The 19900-nt window shown below is 45.6% G+C and overlaps 1 protein-coding gene across 1 annotated transcript in view; it reads right to left on the bottom strand.

The window, feature by feature from the left end:
- LOC134601983 (beta-1,4-galactosyltransferase 3-like) overlaps positions 1 to 19900 on the bottom strand; it is a 115272-nt gene that overhangs the window by 28437 nt on the left and 66935 nt on the right. The window contains exon 4 of the mRNA XM_063446488.1: positions 261 to 451. Within this exon, the coding sequence (XP_063302558.1) occupies positions 261 to 451 (191 nt within the window). The remainder of the gene's footprint in view (positions 1 to 260; positions 452 to 19900) is intronic.

The following is a 19900-nucleotide window of genomic DNA, read 5'->3' as shown; positions in this document are numbered from 1 at the left end:
TACCCTGCTTCCTAAGCATTAACTTGCATTGATCCAACAGTAGTAACGTGAGGCAAGGTTTGGTAGTTGAAAGAAAAAAGAAAATTACATTAGCATAAACCGTAAACATCTGCAAGTGCGACGACGCTCGGATGAGATATGGGGTTTTAAAATATTTGTTTGTGGTACTAATATTGGTAACTACAAAGTTAGATATTATGATCATATGAAGCAGAAAATCCTGGCGTTGATACACAGTACAAAACACACAAATTACTTACTTGTAGTGAAACTTGTCCATTGCACTAGCCAAATGTTTTGGTGAATATTCATCACAGACGTAGAGGTTGTAATCATTTTCTGGCACTAGATCCACGTCATGTAAGATGAGACAGTCCCAATCATCGAGTTGTAGGGCCTCTCTCACACCAATGTTTAAAAGTTTGGCTCGATTGAACGTGCCATTTCCAGTCTAGAAGCACAAAATTGCTTAGTTAAATATATCTCATGCAAAATAAGCATCTTGTATATGCATTCTACAGCTGTTTTTATTCACTTGTACAACAAGACTCTAATTTTGAATTATGAAGCACTTTAATTTTTCCTTTGGGTGTCGGAGGGTTAGCTGATCCTGCATTGGAAGCAGGCAGGTGTTTTACAATACAAGTCTTACAGAGACACAGGCATGAGTACAACTTATATTGATTTTATGTCTGTGGGAACCCCCCACAGTATTCTGTATTGTAACCCCGCCTCCTCTGTCAGAGCTCCTCCACACCAAAATACTTCCTTATTGTGGATTACTGTACCTGTGTATGTGATGTCAGAGCCCCTTTATCTCCATCCTGCTTAACATACAGCAAAAAAACAAAAAGCTGCTATGTGAACTACTACAGCTTCAAGAAAAAGTCCCAGATAAAAGCATTAGACTGTTTTAACTTGCTGATTATGTCTTTGGTTGGACAGTGAAATCCTTTATTATTTTGATTGTCTGTTTTGTTTTGCCTATTTTAATGTAATGCATTATTTATACAATTACAAAAAGACAAGTCCTGCGCTCACTCCCATCACTCCTGGGCGGCCGCAACGACCAAAGTACACATCAGCGAATACATATGGTAAAAACCAAAGAAAAAATTACCTGTGCTCTCTCTTGAATCCCTATGTATATTTAAACAAATTGAGGTTATTTAGTTACTCCAATGGCCATTGGAGGGAATGCCCGCCTGCCACGTCAAGGCAGACCCCCTCAGGTGGGCCCTACACCAACATTTCACCCTGCTTCCTTGAGCTTCTGGCAAAGATATCTCTAATGAGACAGAGAGGGGTATTTGTTTAACCCCTTAAGGACCAAACTTCTGGGATAAAAGGGAATCATGACGTGTCAGACACGTCATGTGTCCTTAAGGGGTTAAAGGGAATCTCCAGCGCCAGGAAAACGATCCACTGGAGGGTCCATCTCCCTCCCACCCACCAATCCCCAGTTACTGAAGGGGTGAAAACCCCTTCAGTCACTTACCTGAGGCAGCGGCGATGTCCCTCGCCGCTGTCTCCTCCTCCGCGACACTCCTCCTCTACCGCGTATGCGCATTAGCGCTCCCCATAGGAAAGCATTGAAAAATCATTTCAATGCTTTCCTATGGGGATTTGAGCGACGCTGGAGGTCCTCACACAGCGTGAGAACGTCCAGCGACGCTCTAGCTGTGCTATAGAGCAGGAAGTGACCTCTAGTGGCTGTCTAGTAGACAGCCACTAGAGGAGGAGTTAACCCTGCAAGGTAATTATTGCAGTTTATAAAAAACTGCAATAATTACAGTTGCATGGTTAAGAGTAGTGGGAGTTGGCACCCAGACCACTCCAATGGGCAGAAGTGGTCTGGGTGCCTGGAGTGTCCCTTCAACATACATCCCTATATACTTATTAACCCTTAATAGGGAACACATGGGGTGGGCAGCACTGTGTACTATGGTCGTTGCTGCCGCCCAGGAGTAATGGGAGTGAGCGCAGGACTTATCTTTTTATATTTGTATTCACTTTTTGTATCACACAGCTTTGTTACAATGCTGCCGCCCATCCTATGTGTTCCCTATTAAGGGTTAATAAGTATATAGGGGTGTATATAACAAAATACCCTTCTCTGTGTCATTAGAGACATCTTTGCCAGAGGCTCAAGGAAGCAGGGTGAAAGGTCAGTGTAGGACCCAGCTGAAGGGGTCTGCCTTGACATGGCGGGCGGGCATTCCCTCCAATGGCCAATGGAGTAACTTAATAACGTCCATTTGTTTAAATATACATAGGGATTTAGGAGAGAGCGCAGGTAACTTTTATTTATTATTTATATGCAAAAGAGTAATAAGCGCTCTCTTCTCAAGGGTGAGCAGCAGTTCACCAACAAGGTGTTCCCTCTACCTTGTGATAAATGGACAGATAAAATAGAAAGGTGAACAGCGCTAAAGATCAGAAAATGTACATACGTTTAGTAGAAATACTGGCCAGCGGAGTAACTTAAAAAAAGAGAAACAAAAATACAAATAATGGTACAGTATGTATGAACGATATAATTCCACAAGAACAAAGGTGTTATATTCACACTCACACTTTGAGGAGCTATATCAGCTCGGTGTTAAGAGCTTGGACGGAATAATCCCCGTCTATGGATTTCTTGAGGTTCAAGACCGTTGGTGAATTTATAGGTGTAAGTATTCGTTATATGAAAAACAAGAGTAAAATACGCCACATGGTATAGTACGTAAATATAAAATATTTTAGTAAAAGTAGATGATCCTACTTACATATACTAGAGCAGCGGTTCCCAAAGTGTGGGTCGCAGGGCGATTCCCAGTGGGTCGCGCTGACCCACACATCCAGGGCCGCCGGCTAGTCAGGCAGACTGACACCAGGAGGGAGCCCGGCGGCTTGCCCAGTATGCCGCCGGGCTCCCGTCAGTCAGTCTGCCCAGCAGCTCCGGCCTGCAACTCCGCCGGGTGCAGAGCTGCAGACCGTGTGATAGGAGTCTCACGAGCTCCCAGAGCGTTACCATGGCAACACTGTGGGAGCTCGCAAGACTTTTATTACACTGGCTGCAGACCGGAGAGGTAACCCACCGGACCACCAGGGAGACACTGGACCACCAGGGAATTCAGTGAAGGTAGGACACAGCCCCCAGACATCCCCTGCCACCCCCCATGTAACCCCTTCACCCCCTGCCCCCCATGTAACCCCTTCACCCCCTGCCCCCCCATGTAACCCCTTCACTCCCTGTCCTCCCCCAAGTAACCCCTTCACTCCCTGCCCCCCATGTAACCCCTTCACCCCCCTGCCCCCCCATGTAACCCCTTCACCCCCTGCCCCCCAAGTAACCCCTTCACTCCCTGCCCCCAATGTAACTTCTTCACCCCCTGCCCCCCATGTAACCCCTTCACCCCCTGCTCCCCATGTAACCCCTTCACCCCCTGTCCTCCCCAAGTAACCCCTTTACTCCCTGCCCCCCATGTGTAACCCCTTCACTCCCTGCCCCATGTAACCTCTTCACTCCCTGCCCTCCCCCATGTAACCCCTTCACCCCCTGCAACCCCTTCACTCCCTGCCCCCCCATGTAACCCCTTCACCCCCTGCCCTCCCCCATGTAACCCCATCACTCCCTGCCCTCCCCAAGTAACCCCTTTACTCCCTGCCCCCCATGTGTAACCCCTTCACTCCCTGCCCCATGTAACCTCTTCACTCCCTGCCCTCCCCCCATGTAACCCCTTCACCCCCTGCAACCCCTTCACTCCCTGCCCCCCCATGTAACCCCTTCACCCCCTGCCCTCCCCCCATGTAACCCCATCACTCCCTGCCCTCCCCCATGTAACCCCTTCACCCCCTGCCCTGCCCCCCATGTAACCCCATCAGTCCCTGCCCTGCCCCATGTATCCCCTTCACCCCCTGCCCTGCCCCCCATGTAACCCCATCAGTCCCTGCCCTGCCCCATGTATCCCCTTCACTCCCTGCCCCCCATGTAACCCCTTCACTCCCTGCCCTCCCCCATGTAACCCTTTAACCCCCTGCCCTCCTCCCCATGTAACCCCTTCACCCCCTGCCCTCCCCCATGTAACCCCTTCACCCCCTGCCCTGCCCCCCATGTAACCCCATCAGTCCCTGCCCTGCCCCATGTATCCCCTTCACTCCCTGCCCCCCATGTAACCCCTTCACTCCCTGCCCTCCCCCATGTAACCCTTTAACCCCCTGCCCTCCTCCCCATGTAACCCCTTCACCCCCTGCCCTCCCCCCAATGTAACCCCTTCACCCCCTGCCCTCCCCGCATGTAACCCCTTAACCCCCTGCCCCCCATGAAACCCCTTCACCCCCTGAAACCCCTTCACCCCCTGCAACCCCTTCACCCCCTTCACCCCTTGTCCTCTCCCAAGTAACCCCTTCACCCCCTGCCCCCCCATGTAACCCCTTCACTCCCTGCCCCCATGTAACCCCTTCACGCCCTGCCCCCAATGTAACCCCTTCACCCCCTGCCCCCCATGTAACCCCTTCACCCCATGTCCTCCCCCAAGTAACCCCTTTACTCCCTGCCCCCATGTAACCCCTTCACTCCCTGCCCTCCCCCCATGTAACCCCTTCACCCCCTGCCCCCCCATGTAACCCCTTCACTCCCTGCCCCCATGTAACCCCTTCACGCCCTGCCCCCAATGTAACCCCTTCACCCCCTGCCCCCCCATGTAACCCCTTCACTCCCTGCCCCCATGTAACCCCTTCACGCCCTGCCCCCAATGTAACCCCTTCACCCCCTGCCCCCCATGTAACCCCTTCACCCCCTGCCCCCATGTAACCCCTTCACCCCATGTCCTCCCCCAAGTAACCCCTTTACTCCCTGCCCCCATGTAACCCCTTCACTCCCTGCCCCGATGTAACCTCTTCACCCCCTGCCCTCCCCCCATGTAACCCCTTCACCCCCTGCAACCCCTTCACCCCCTGCCCTCCCCATGTAACCCCTTCACCCCCTGCAACCCCTTCACCCCCAGCCCTCCCCCATGTAACCCCTTCACCCCCAGCCCTCCCCCATGTAACCCCTTCACCCCCTGCAACCCCTTCACCCCCAGCCCTCCCCATGTAACCCCTTCACCCCCTGCAACCCCTTCACCCCCTGCCCTCCCCCCATGTAACCCCTTCACCCCCTGCAACCCCTTCACCCCCTGCCCCCCATGTAACCCCTTCACACCCTGCCCTCCCCCATGTAACCCCTTCACCCCCTGCCCTGCCCCCCATGTAACCCCATCAGTCCCTGCCCTGCCCCCCATGTAACCCCATCAGTCCCTGCCCTGCCCCCATGTATCCCCTTCACTCCCTGCCCCCATGTAACCCCTTCACTCCCTGCCCTCCCCCCATGTAACCCTTTAACCCCCTGCCCTCCTCCCCATGTAACCCCTTCACCCCCTGCCCTCCCCCATGTAACCCCTTCACCCCCTGCCCTCCCCACATGTAACCCCTTCACCCCCTGCCACCCCATGAAACCCCTTTACCCCCTGCAACCCCTTCACCCACTGCCCCCCATGTAACCCCTTCACCCCTTGTCCTCTCCCAAGTAACCCCTTCACTCCCTGCCCCCATGTAACCCCTTCACTCCCTGCCCCCCCCCCATGTAACCCCTTCACCCCCTGCCCCCCATGTAACCCCTTCACCCCCTGTCCTCACCCAAGTAACCCCTTCACTCCCTGCCCCCCATGTAACCCCTTTACCCCCTGTCCTCCCCAAGTAACCCCTTCACTCCCTGCCCCCATGTAACCCCTTCACTCCCTGCCCTCCCCCCATGTAACCCTTCACCCCCTGCCCTCCCCCAATGTAACCCCTTCACTCCCTGCCCCCCATGTAACCCCTTCACCCCCTGCCCTCCCCCATGTAACCCCTTCACCCCCTGCCCTCCCCCATGTAACCCCTTCACCCCCTGCCCTCCCCCCAATGTAACCCCTTCACTTCCTGCCTCCCCAATGTAACCCCTTCACTCCCTGCCCCCTCCCCACAATGTAACCCCTTCACCCCCTGCCCTCCTCCCCATGTAACCCCTTCACCCCCTGCCCTCCCCCCATGTAACCCCTTCACTCCCTGCCCTCCCCCCATGTAATCCCTTCACTCCCTGCTCTCCCCCCAATGTAACCCCTTTACTCCCTGCCCCCTCCCCCAATGTAACCCCTTCACTCCCTGCCCTCCCCAATGTAACCCCTTCACTCCCTGCCCTCCCCCCAATGTAACCCCTTCACTCCATGATTACCATGATGTGCCAAGTTTATGCACCTAAAGCGTATTGCCATGCTGTGCCAAGTTTATGTATTTAACCCCTTAAGGACACATGACATGTGTGACATGTCATGATTCCCTTTTATTCCAGAAGTTTGGTCCTTAAGGAGTTAAAGCTGCCATGATGTTCCAATGTTATGCCTCTAAAACTGATTGCCACAATGTTCTGAATTTATGCCTCTAAAGCTGGTTGCCATGGTGTGCCAATTGTAAGCCTCTAAAACTGATTGCCATGGTGTGCCAATTGTATGCACCTAAAGTTGCCAGGATGTGCCAAGTTTATACATCTACAACTGATTGCCATGATGTACCAATTTTATTCATCTAAAGCTGATTGCCATGGTGTGCCAATTGTATGCATCTAGAGCGGATTGCTATAGTGTGCCAATTGTATGCATCTAAAGCTGACATAATGTTCCAAGTATGCCTGTAAAGCTGATTGCTATGGTGTGCCAATTGTATGCCTGTAAAGCTGATTGCCACGGTGTGCCAATTGTATGCATCTAAAGCGGATAGTGTGCCAATTGTATGCCTCTAAAGTGGTTTGCCATGGTGTGCCAGTTTTATGCCTCTAAAAGTAATTGTCATGGTGTGCCAATTGTGTGCATCTAAAGCGGATTGCCATGGTGTGCCAATTTTATGCATCTAAAGCGGATTGCTATGGTGTGCCAATTGTATGCCTCTAAAGCTGATTGCCATGGTGTTCACTTTTTAAAATATGCATTAAAAGCAAGTGGGTCTCGAAAAATTACCGTTTTGAAAAGTGGGTCTCGGCCCATAAAAGTTTGGGAAGCCCTGTACTAGAGCAACGACCTGCTCTAGTTTGGAGAATTTCAGGCGGAATAATCCCCACCTCGGGATATAGTGGACCCAGGTATAGCAGCAAAGCAGTATTAGATAGGAAGGAGGACAAGAGAAATGACTGGATAGTTTAAAAAAATATATATACTTTAATACAATAAGTAAAAAGTGAATAATAAACTATAAAACCAGTCCTGTATAAAAGTCCAAAATTCTTCCTCAAAAGTGAATGCTTGCTGCTTACAATGCATAAAAAAAAAAAAAGATATTGGAACAATTTTAGACAAGTCCCTCTTAATAGGTTTGGAGAATCTAGTAAAATATCTGTATTTCAATTCATTTGAAATTTCTTCCCAGCATTACTATATGCATAGACTTGTCATATCCCATTATTGTGTCCTTTTAGTATGTATAATTTGTTTGGTCAATTTAGTCCAAAGAGGAAACAAACAGTTTGAAGGGATACACCAACTACCACAACCTCCACAGCCCGTTGTAAAAGCTATGAAGCTAGCAGGCTACTGGGGTCATCCTTTTGTTCTCTATCCAACCATCTGATTGGTTTAACACAAGAGTCTCATAGCCGCCTATGCCTAGCCCCTCTTCTTCATATTGTTACTGCGGACATTAAAATTCCACATTAGTAAGCTTAGTTTGGTCTAAATCTGGAAGGCACGGAATGTCTGGACAATTCAAATGACATTTTCAATGGGTTGCAGTTGACAAGCAAAATCATTAATAGAAATTATAATTATTATTTTTTTAATATTCCCAGCTTCAATACTCTATAGTTTTTTTTATTTTTATTTCTTCTAAACACAATTGCTTCTGCTCTTTTTCCATCGTTATGATTTTTTTTTAGTTTTAAAAATTAGGACCGACAGCCATAGTCACTTTATTACAGCGCTTTGTTGCCATTTTTTAGGACGCAGATTTCGCAGATTGTTGCTATCTTTGCGATCTGCTCTGGGAATGCACACACACACTGGGATGGGAACACAGCATGCGCATGTGCATATCACAGCTCCTGCAAGTGGTATAAGAGAGAGAGCCTTCCCTATTGTGCGTGTGGTGTGCTCATGCAACACTCGCAATATGTTTAAAATTGACACTGAATTTGACATAAGGCAACTGGAACAATATGTCCTGGCTGGCTGACTGACAGCCCTGATATATCATATACAGATTGCTTGTGGTGTGTTTGTTGTGTATTATTCAGTAATTTGTATATGCACTCAATTGCATCAAAATACACAATATAAGAATGAGTTGTGACTTTCCATAAATATATAGCCATCCTCCAGCGACCGATTCAATACGTAACAGGGAGTGACTTCCTTTGGATTGGCTCTCCTATTCTCAGATCATACATCAATCAATAGAGCGGAATCATCCAACAGATTATAGTTAGTAAACGCAAACGTAGTACAGAGCGATGACACTATGCTAGCTAGTTTCCCAACAGAGGTGCTGTGCCGACCGCAGGCTTTAAAGGGACATTAAAGCCTTGTAACAATGAGCTTCACATTGGTGAAACATTAAAGGCTGTGTTTGTAGCAAGAGGTTTGCTTACGGTCACCTTGTGAAAATAATCCTGTGTATGTTTAGGCTATAGTTCCTCTCTTTACTTGTGTCAGTTAGTATGAGTATTTCATAAATATTCTATATTTACAAAACACATGGTAGGATGATGTAGCAGCTGCGTTAAGCTAGAAATTCTCAGACTTGCGAGGCTCAAACTAGGTTTATGTATGGCAGTCTGCCTGCCTTTGCTTTGAACAATCTTTAATACCGTCAACAAATCGAGCGTAGGGTATGTCCTTGAGACCCAGCAAGGTATTGCAAAATGCTAAATAATAAAATTCATCCTCTTTATGTTGATTTAAATTGCACTGATACAGAATGCAATGTATCTTTAGAAATTGTAGATTATGCTAGCTTTAGTGTACCTATAATCTTAATTTTATTAATGACAGGAGGCGAGTATTTGCTTAAGTCTCTCTTTACTAGAACTCCACAGCAGCACAGAAAAACAACCAATCAGAAAAAAGTTAGGTACTATAAAACTCCCCTCCCCATGCATAATTTCCTCTTTCAAGCTGCGATAAAACAGAACAAAAAGCAGAAAAAATAATGGGGAAGAAACGAAGTCCTAGATACAATGAATATGACAATGTCCGCCATCCGAGAAGAGCTGTCAAACCAGATAGTGTTGATGGACTGTAAACTGAAACGAGAGAAAAACAGAATCGAAAGGGTTGGTTAGCCAATGAAATGTACTCCGAACAAAACATGTAGGCACCCAGTGTAACAACCAAATTTACCTTAATATGAGATATCCCAACTCTACATATGAAAAACAGACATAAGAAACAAGTGACAGGTAGCAGAGACAACAAGCAGAGTTGCATACGTACCTGATAATCTAAACTATTAACATTGAACAAGGGAGGGATAAGAATGGGTGGGAAATACTCGCCTCCTGTCATTAATAAAATTAAGATTATAGGTACACTAAAGCTAGCATAATCTACAATTTTATAACATGACAGGAGGCTTCGTATTTGCTGTTTCAACGCTCAATTCACCAATCCAACGCTGTTTGTGTCGCTGGTACCTATTCCAGGAGATATCAGAGCAATCCCAATTGGACTTAACAACTGCGATAAACGACAGAAGACGGATCAATGAAGATGCCAGCCGACGAAGTATCTCAAACGCGGAAAAAACACCCTACGCCGATAGATCCATTGTACGTAGTGTTGCGACCTGTTTCCTAGCAGTCGGTCCAAGGGCTAGCAATCTGACCTATCAGCCATTTTCCTGTAGTTGTAAAAAGTCGAAAGTCATTTGCGGACTTAGGGTCGCAAGAAGCAAAACTGCCACCACGTCTCAACTCTTGATCTGTAAGGTGGCTCCTCCGATCGTGCCAGGGTCATCCGGCAATGTGGCCTTGCAGGTAGATCTCCAATCTCAAGGAATGCGCCTAAGTCCACCACCAATATCACAATAGAACCGAGTAGGATCTTTCGTTCCCTCCTGACCTACCCGGTGAGATGTTTCATCCGAGAATAAGTTAACATGCAGGCAAGGGTGTGGTCAAACCAGCCGTATCCTAAGTGATTCCAATATTCCAAATGGACTGTGTAATCCTCGGCTGCGGTAGAGAAAAGACTCCCAAAGGATGTCCATTCAGGGTTCCGAACTGAACTTGTGTGGATGAACGGTGGTCGACTATTCTGGGAATAGAGAATCCCAGAGATATTCAAAGGGATGGAGTAGACCCTAGGACAAGGAATGTGAGTTTGATAATTGAAGTCAAAGTCTCCCTATAGAGGGGTACCTCCCTTCTTTGCTTGGATTCCCGCGTTCTCCACTGCGCAGGCAAGGCGTAAAGTCCCTTCGCTCATGACAGGCGACTCCAGAGAGCAGATATAGTGAAAAAAGAAGGGTCCAGCTTCAGCCGTCCGAAACATGTGTCGTCCTGTTAGAGAATGTCGGCAGCTCTGTCTGAGTCTGCTACCATCCTGAGCCGTACTCCAGCGGTAGGACGTGACCCGACTTTGGTGTCTGTGTAGGAGTTGGGGCACACCAGGTACCTCCATAGAGACTCGTAGGTCTCCTTGACGGTAGTTGAAAAAGTGGGTTAGTGCGAATCCAAACAAGACGGCTCCCGTGAGGAATATATAGAGTATAGATGGAAGGCCCACCATCTGCGAACCCTGTTCACCAGGTATGTGCTCCGAGGAGATGGGGCAGTACTGCCATCTTATCCCAAGATCGTAATGACCGGGGAACTCAAGACAACCGGGGTTTCCGGTCATGCCATGCGAACCATGCATACGGTTTACCTTCAGACCGGGTAGTAGGCCTTCTCTAGTCTTGTTACCCGAGCAAGGCAGTGCCCGTCTGCTCCATGAAGGTGTCCGTATCTGTCATCTTGATATGAGAGAAACTGTCTGCGCAGTTTGTTCGTAATGGTCTGGGTATCCAAAACTGAAAGCACTTCTCAGTCTTATGTGGTACAGAATATACCAAACCCTGTACTCTCGTACTACCTGAGGCTCATCCATTAGCCATACCATCTCCAGGAGTGTGTGTAAATAAGTGGGAGTCTCCCCCTGTATACCTCTGTGGGTATTTCTCGCGTGTGGTACAGAGGTCCGGATCTAGTCGATCCATTACCGGAGATAAAATAGAGGGATCCAGTCTAAATATGTATATCTTGCATGACCAGGCCGTCCTCCATAACGAAATCAGTAGCACCTACGTCAGATCTAGTTGAATGCAGGAGGGACGCCCCTCTATGTAGTCATCGATGTCTTGTGTGATGAGCAAATGGTCGGCACTGTAGAGTGTCGAGTGTATGAGAGAGCCGCGCTCTCAACATATGTGATCGATTAACGTGATAGCGTCCGGCTGATAGCCTGAGCGGGCCGCGCCCATTAATAACCAAACGGTCCAGTCTACCTCCGTGACCGGTTCTCACTATGAGAATGTGTCCTCCAAACATGTCCTCTGTATCCAGCACAATATCTGGCCGAGGTTGAGGGAGGGCTGCGCCCTCTAATAACAAATCAGTGTCCGGTCCTGTATCTGAGAGTGGTTCGCTCTCTGTACCTGAAAATAAAGTATCCCTGGATCGAGATGATGGAGGGCCGCACCCTCCTGTGGTCCAAACTAGAGTCCCAAGAGACTCAGGGTGACCAATTGCAGGGTACACCAAAATACTAATATCAGCATAAGGCTGATGGCAATCTAGGGAAAAACAACAACGAGAAAGAAAACTACCAACTGACCGCCCGGATCCCGTGCGCGCGCGCGGGGTCCAGGATGACCGTTGGTAGCCTGAGGAAAGCTGGAGACGTTCTCCGCAATCCACAAGCGCCCGGGAGGTCGGAAGAGGTCAAGTCAGGCCTCTCGACGACCCGAGCGAAAGGAAAAAGAAGTCCCGAAAAACGAAAAAATAACGTAGATAAGAGAAAAATACGTAAATTCTATCTCAGATAGAAGGCAAATAGCAGGTCGGAAGGTAAGACAGGTAAGCCCCACTGAACAGAGCCAGGAGCTAACCTAACGCAGGAAAAAACTACCGATACCTCTAAGGATACCGGGAAGCAGATACGGAGGTAGATGTAAAAGACAAGGAAAACACTGCGTTCTCCTGTAGGTGTCTGAGCATCGATCCTTGCCTGTGCGAAGTTCTCCTTGGAGATGTATGACCGGGTCCTGATAAGAAACCCTGTCCTTCAGGCATGAGGTTTAGGGCCTTCACCCTACCCACCATATTCAGATGGTCGTACACAGGTGTCCTCTTGGGTAGTATGGCGAAGGTGCTTGTCTGGACACCTGCCAATATCCATGTCACTGGTGGGCACTGGCATTTCCTCAGTGACATTCCCCCAGGTCTGCGGCCTAAAAGGGGTTCGGCACCAATAGAGTAGGCCCATCAGAAGGGCACAGGCCCAGCAGGCCAAACGAATGGACACGGGATAGTTGGCCAAGCAAATTGGCACGGACATAGCAGGCCATACAGATAGGCACCGACATAGCAGGCCATACAGATAGGCACCGACATAGCAGGCCATACAGATAGGCACCGACATAGCAGGCCATACAGATAGGCACCAACATAGCAGGCCATGCAGATAGGCACCGACATAGCAGGCCGTTTAAATGGGCACAGACACAGCAGGCCTTTAAATGGGCACAGACATAGCAGGCCGTTCTTATGGGCACAGACATAGCAGGCCGTTCTTATGAGCACAGACATAGCAGGCCGTTCTTATGGTCACAGACATAGCAGGCCGTTCTTATGGGCACAGACATAGCAGGCCGTTCTTATGGGCACAGACATAGCAGGCCGTTCTTATGGGCACAGACATAGCAGGCCGTTCTTATGGGCACAGACATAGCAGGCCGTTCTTATGGGCACAGACATAGCAGGCCGTTCTTATGGGCACAGACATAGCAGGCCGTTCTTATGGGCACAGACATAGCAGGCCGTTCTTATGGGCACAGACATAGCAGGCCGTTCTTATGGGCACAGACATAGCAGGCCGTTCGTATGGGCACAGACACAGCAGGCCGTTCTTATGGGCACAGACATAGCAGGCCGTTCTTATGGGCACAGACATAGCAGGCCGTTCTTATGGGCACAGACATAGCAGGCCGTTCTTATGGGCACAGACATAGCAGGCCGTTCTAATGGGCACAGACATAGCAGGCCGTTCTAATGGGCACAGACATAGCAGGCCGTTCTAATGGGCACAGACATAGCAGTCTGTTCTAATGGGCACAGACATAGCAGGCCGTTCTAATGGGCACAGACATAGCAGGCCAATCAATGGGGCACAGACATAGCAGGCCAATCCTGGGTTGTGTATTATTATTATTACATTATTATTAATATGTTATTTATATAGCGCAATCCAATTCCGCAGCGCTTTACAATGGGTATTGAATGAGTAATGGGGACCTCTGAGTTGGGTAGAGTTCCCAACAAATCGTAGATCCTCAGAGCATCCTGTGACATAGGGCCCCCAGACTCCAACCCTTTAGACAGCATAATACTGTGTTAATAACATATAACTGGGACTAGTAGTCCCTAAATGCCCAGCAGGCAATAGCGGTATCACAATTGTAATAGGTATAAACTGAAAATGTTCCAGTGAAAACTGCGTCCATAGAAACGTGACGTAGTGAGCAATACGTAACTGGGAATAGGGTATGCGCATGGGCATGCAGACCAGTCCGATTTCTACATCCATAGTATGCATCATCAGCATGCTGCCAGAAGGTTATATTACCCATGGTATAACATCAGGAATAGGGCAAAAATAATAGTCCAATTCTACAAGTCACAGAATCTGATGGAATTGAATCAGTGTCAGCATAGACTGGTCTCCCATACCAGTTTGAGCCATAGCCAGGTCTGCTTAGCTTTGTAGATATGCCATGTACAGAGCATAGCATGCTAGAGGAGTCTCCTCTCTGACTCCAGAGATGGATAGGCACTTATCTACTGACTATAAGCCTATTTACCAAATAAACACAGTTACTCGGCAATAAGCAGGTATCCCCTATTTGTTATAGAAACAAAAAAAAACAAACTGGTTAGCAGAAAAACTAATTCTGCTTATCCTTGAGCTCACTGGCAGACTGGCTCTGTATGCATAATGTTACAGAGCCAGAATGCCAGCGAGGAGAACACTGCGGTCCGGCTGGAGGGGGGGATGTGAGTAGGTGCACCCCCCTCTCGCCGGTCGGCTGCACGTGGCTCCAAAGAAGCCGACCCCGGCGAGGCGGCCACGTGTGTGAGCTGACCCGGCCGCCGGGTACTCGCATCTGACCGCGAGTAACCCCGGGCACCGGCATGCTCACACTGGAGCTCGGGGAGACAGAGAAGGCAGCCAAACGGCTAGTCTCCTGCCTCCCCGGGCAGAGCGCCCGTAGCCCGCGGGGGCTGATAGGAGGGCGCTAGGGAGTGGGGGGAAGGGAAGAGGGGCAAAACTAAAAGGATCCCCAGGAAACCCCCCTAAAACCACATGAAGGAAACATCCCCAAAAACAGGGGGAGCAATGAGGAAAAAAACGGGCAGAAGCCCAAAGCCACTAAAAAACAAACTGTCAAATATATAAATAATAAATATAAAAATACAGTATATATACATATATAAACAAGAAACATATGACTAAATCTAATAAACCTTAAATATATAAAAGGAAGATAATTATAAAAATATATAATAAATAACTAAATACGGAAATAAACATAAAATATATAAAAGGAAAATAATATAATATATAACTAAATACAGTATATACATATAAAATATAAAAATAAATACACAATATGATAACTGAATAATATAAATATAAATCATAAATAAGTCAAAATAAATCCCAAAGCCACCCACTAGAAGCAGGAGGCAGTGGTACTCTGACCTGTACTGTCTGCAGAGCAGCAAAGAAAGAGGAAATTATGCATGGTGAGGGGAGTTTTATAGTACCTAACTTTTTTCTGATTGGTTGTTTTTCTGTGCTGCTGTGGAGTTCTAGTAAAGAGAGACTTAATCAAATACGAAGCCTCCTGTCATGTTATAAAATTGTACGGAATGCAATGTATCCTTGTATTTTGTGGGTAAGATGAAATATACACTTTCGTCTTCTAAAATAATTACTGCTGTAATCAGTAGGCTGTTTGTCCAAGAATAGACTTGTAATTGGTAATTTGCACAATGATGCGATGTCGTTGACTGGAAGGTTACTGTAAAGTGCCTGCCATGTTCCAGGAGGGAAATTGCAAACGCCATCACTTTGCAAAAAAAAATAATTAATAATAATTCAAAGAAAAAACGTGAAACATCCTTAAAACTCTTCTAATCACATTTTATTTAAGGGGTATTTTCAGATCCTCAGTGCATTCCTTATCCAGTCTGGTTTTGTTTCCAATTCCTGACCATCTTAAGGTTCTGGTTCCACTAGTCATTTTCCAGCTGGGCCACAAGTTACCTCAAATGGCTCAAACGTACGAATGAGGTAGGCCGTTGTCAAGAAAATGTAATGGAGCAGGGGTATTCTTTGTATTCCTAAAGATATACACCTTCAGAAATGCAAAAATATACCGGCACATTTCAATAAAAGTATATTTGGAGAGACTGAAAGCATACGTTTGCTATGTCCACTGCAAAGTTTCAGCTGATAACGTGATACTGATTTGTGATATTGTGAATCCTTATCAGAGATCTGCATTCATTTATCATGATAAGTGTCAGTCAGATTCTTGGTAAAAGCATATAAACATAACATCCCCCCCCCCCCCCAAATTTTTTTTCCCCCCAATAATCAATATGCTGCCATTTATATACTCATGTCTATTTTATCTGTGAAGAATCAGGTGAACAGGAATTTATACAATAACAAAAGCAAGCAATAGTTAACTAGACAAAAATTTAAACCTCTCCAACGGCGGTGGACTACAACTTTCCCATTTCTAAATATTTTGTGTTCGTTCTTATTTTAGTGGCATTAAACATACCGTATATTTCCAATTTAGCTTCAATTAAAAATAAGCAAATCGTGTCTGCCCAAGCGCAGTATAAATGACCTGTATCTTTGCTGGTACACAGTTTTTTTGGGACCTAGTTAGTGTCTGTCTATCTAAATGGCCGAGTCTCTCACTCTGGGAAATGCTGAGAGATTGACAAAGAATGTAGACACTGCGCATGTATACAATAAAATGTATCTTACAAATATATGTAAGTTTCCTAAACAAAATAAATTGATTTTAATATGCCTTCTAAAAAAAAAGAAACCATCTTTCGGAGAAGCTTTCTTGAAGATGCTGAACATGCGAGGGAGATGAAATATCCACTTTCTAAAGGAGTGATAAGTCGGTTGTGATGGTGGAGGACTTCCATGTGGTGCCCCTGCTCTAGAAATGGGTTTTAATCAGGATGTTGTAGAGATGAGGTGCAAATAAAATCCTTTGCTGACGAATGTTAAATGTATTTATTTTTGGTAAACAGTTCTAACTTGTAAAAAAAATTAAATAAAAATGATTTTGTAATTTTTGACATAGACTACAAATCTGTATGTATGTAGCCACCGTATGTTTCAGCAAAATACTATCACGCACATTTAGCTCGCTGTGTGATTGATTGATCCCAGAGTCAGTCATCCACATGTACGTATCGGTACAGTAGGCACCCAGACTCTGCAAAATCCCTGGTGGCCAGCAGAGAGTTTTACTGGAAAATTGGCAAACTGGGTTTGGGATGTGGGGGGATTTTGACAAATCTGTAAATTATGTAAAACATGACATGAAAATCTACAGCGAGGGCGACACACGACTGCTGGTGATGCTAAAATACCATTTTTGTGCTCTTTAAATTATAAAACATGTAATTGAATAGTTTGTGTAATTAATGTAAGTCAGTTGTAAATAACTAAAAATAAATAAAACCCTCTAACTCCAAAAAAACAACAACTTTGAACAAATACAAAGCGTTTTACAGTTAAACAGTGGAGATATTTAACCCTGAAAGACAAAATAAATGTTGCTATATACACAAGAGGTGAAGAGGGTTCTGCTCAAACAAACTTCCATCCTAGGAATACAGCTACTGTGCTTTATAGTAATGGTAGGTTGTTACAGCTATACCGATGTGAATGGCTCAAGTCAAACCTGGAGCAGGGCACAATAAGACTAGTGAGGATTAGGAACAAGTAAATAATGCAATTGTGTGCAAGCACTATAACGTGTTTATATTAATGTTCCATTTTATTACGAACTATTTACGTAATACTTTCTCAAGATTTGAGCAACATATCTGCACATCAGTTGTGGTCGAATTTTCGACACAACTTTCAAATACTTCCTCTGCAACGAGACGTGTTCTTTCTTTTATCAAGCTGGGCACAGCAGATCCCACAATCTAATCAAGATTGAAATGTGAGAACACAAAACGTTGGTACAAGTACAAAAGGAAGTCTGGAACGCGCCATAAGCCGTACCCTTTGGAAGGCACATTCTACATTCATTTGACCACTTAAGACACCCAGAGCGCTTCATCTCAATGAAGTGGTCTGGGTGCATTGGTCCTGTAGTAAAACCCTTTAATGTAAACATTTGCTGTTTTGTAAATTCGACAATGCTTACATTACAGGGACTAAAAGCACACTCACAAAGAGCGAGCCATATAATAACCTGAGCCAGGTAGTGAGTATCTCCTTAGGAACTTATTGGGAGATCCAAACCCCACTTCAGGTAGGAAGATGCTCCAGCTGGTGCCCTCCCAAATGATGTAGTAGCAAGTCCAGGTCAAGAATAACAAATGTATTGATATGTAACAAAATAAAATAAAGGATATAAAATAAGCAAATAGTAGTCCAAGAATCAATAAAATGCGTTTCGCCAGGTTGGACACACCAACTGAAGAAGCCACATCCGGCAAAACGCGTTTTGGTGATTCTTGGACTACTATTTACTTATTTTATATCCTTTAATTTTATTTTATTTTGTTACATATCAATACATTTGTTATTCTTTACCTGGATTTTCTACTACATCATTTGAGAGGGCACCAGCTGGAGCATTTACCTACCTGAAGTGGGGTTTGGATCTCCCAAAAGGTTCCTAAGGAGATACACACTAGAGCCAGGTTATTATAGGGCTCTATCTTTGTGAGTGTGCTTTTATACAAAATTTGATATCATATATGATATAAGGTTTAACCTGCGCTACTGAGTACCCCTCTGTTTACATTTCAGTAAATACTGTGACACCAAAGTAAGAGGGAAGTATTCTAAAAGCTCCACATATTTGTAAATATATAGTGTCTTTCTAACTTAACTTTTACAGAGCAAACGGAACAGATAGTCCAGAAATAACGATTCCACACCGGAACAAGCCACAGAGAACATAAAGAGCTGGCAATGCCAGACAGAAATAGGCTAAAGGTGGGCACACGTGGACCTGGACCACCACACGAGAGACAAACAAACAATGACTAAGGCCTGAGCTAAAGGTCAGGTCCCATACTTGCCAGCAGAGATGGTACAATTACAGCTGGAAGTTCGATTTAAAACCTTACGACTGTCCGTATCCCTTTAAAGAAACAGGCCACTGGGTAGTGGTACAAACGAATGGAAGAAGCAAACTGCCACATGATGGCGCTCAAGCTTCTATCCTAAATGAAATAAAAAGAGGAGCTCAAAAATAACGCAAACGGAATAAATGTGAGTCAGCGCTTCAATAATATAAAAACGGAAAAAAACAAAAAAAAACAGCAGCTCTAAAACACAGGTGGACCAATACCTTCTGTCCCTCACCCTTAATTACAGATAAACGGGGCTTAACTTATAAATGAAAAAGTGGATACATGCAATGTTTATCTTACCCCTTATTCAATATGTTGGGGGTCTTGATATTATTTCACATAAAAAATGAAATATAGAACAAATCTGGCGCTGAACATGCTGACAGCAATCACACTCCTATGACTCTCAGTAAGCCAGCCTAGTACATTACAGTAGATTATTTACTGTCCCACAGGGAGGGTGACGTGAGCTCGCAACACGGCGCCTTATTGGCTGGCGGCATACAGTTACTGGGAGAGGCGAGTAAGTTATCGATAAGATCTGTAAAGACGAATATCGATAAGCAGAATTGTGAAGAATATCGTCTCTAATACTCGGCAGAACCGATAATTGCACTATCCCCAATAATGATAAGGGAATCAATTAACATGAAAAACTATGGAAAACAATCCCAAAACAATAAAACCTTTTAGTAAATATATAAATAAAGGATGATATATGTAAATGGGTACTTGAGACTTCCATTAGTATCAGGAGTATTGTGGTTAACACTGTAAGTCCAGTGTAATGGATCCAGGAGCTTGTTCACTTGAAAAGGGCTTTGTTAGAATTCAGGATAAAAACACAATATTTGTATGTATGGTGTGTATACCTTTAAATCTGTTAAAGGCAGAGTGAATTAGGTACACACTAAATACTATACTTTGTGCAAAAGAGAAATTGGGATCACTTTCATGCATAGGAAATCAGTATGAGGAACTGTTTCCTATACTGTGATAAATTAGTATGACATTAGTATGTAATAACACAAATGTATATGGTGTATAGGTCTTTAAATCTGTAGTCACAGAGAGAGCAGAGTATATACCAAATAATATACTTTGTAATACAGAGATATGTTCCTTATAAGGTGGAAATACAGTATAGATGACTGTATTCCATAATGTAGTGAAAAATAAAAATTAGTAAAATCCAATGAAATCCAATAAAGTTAAAAGTAGTTCAAAATTTATTAG

This window comes from Pelobates fuscus, chromosome 1 (genome assembly GCF_036172605.1).
Source record: "Pelobates fuscus isolate aPelFus1 chromosome 1, aPelFus1.pri, whole genome shotgun sequence".
Taxonomy (NCBI): domain Eukaryota; kingdom Metazoa; phylum Chordata; class Amphibia; order Anura; family Pelobatidae; genus Pelobates; species Pelobates fuscus.
This window is presented reverse-complemented; position numbering and strand designations above follow the sequence as displayed.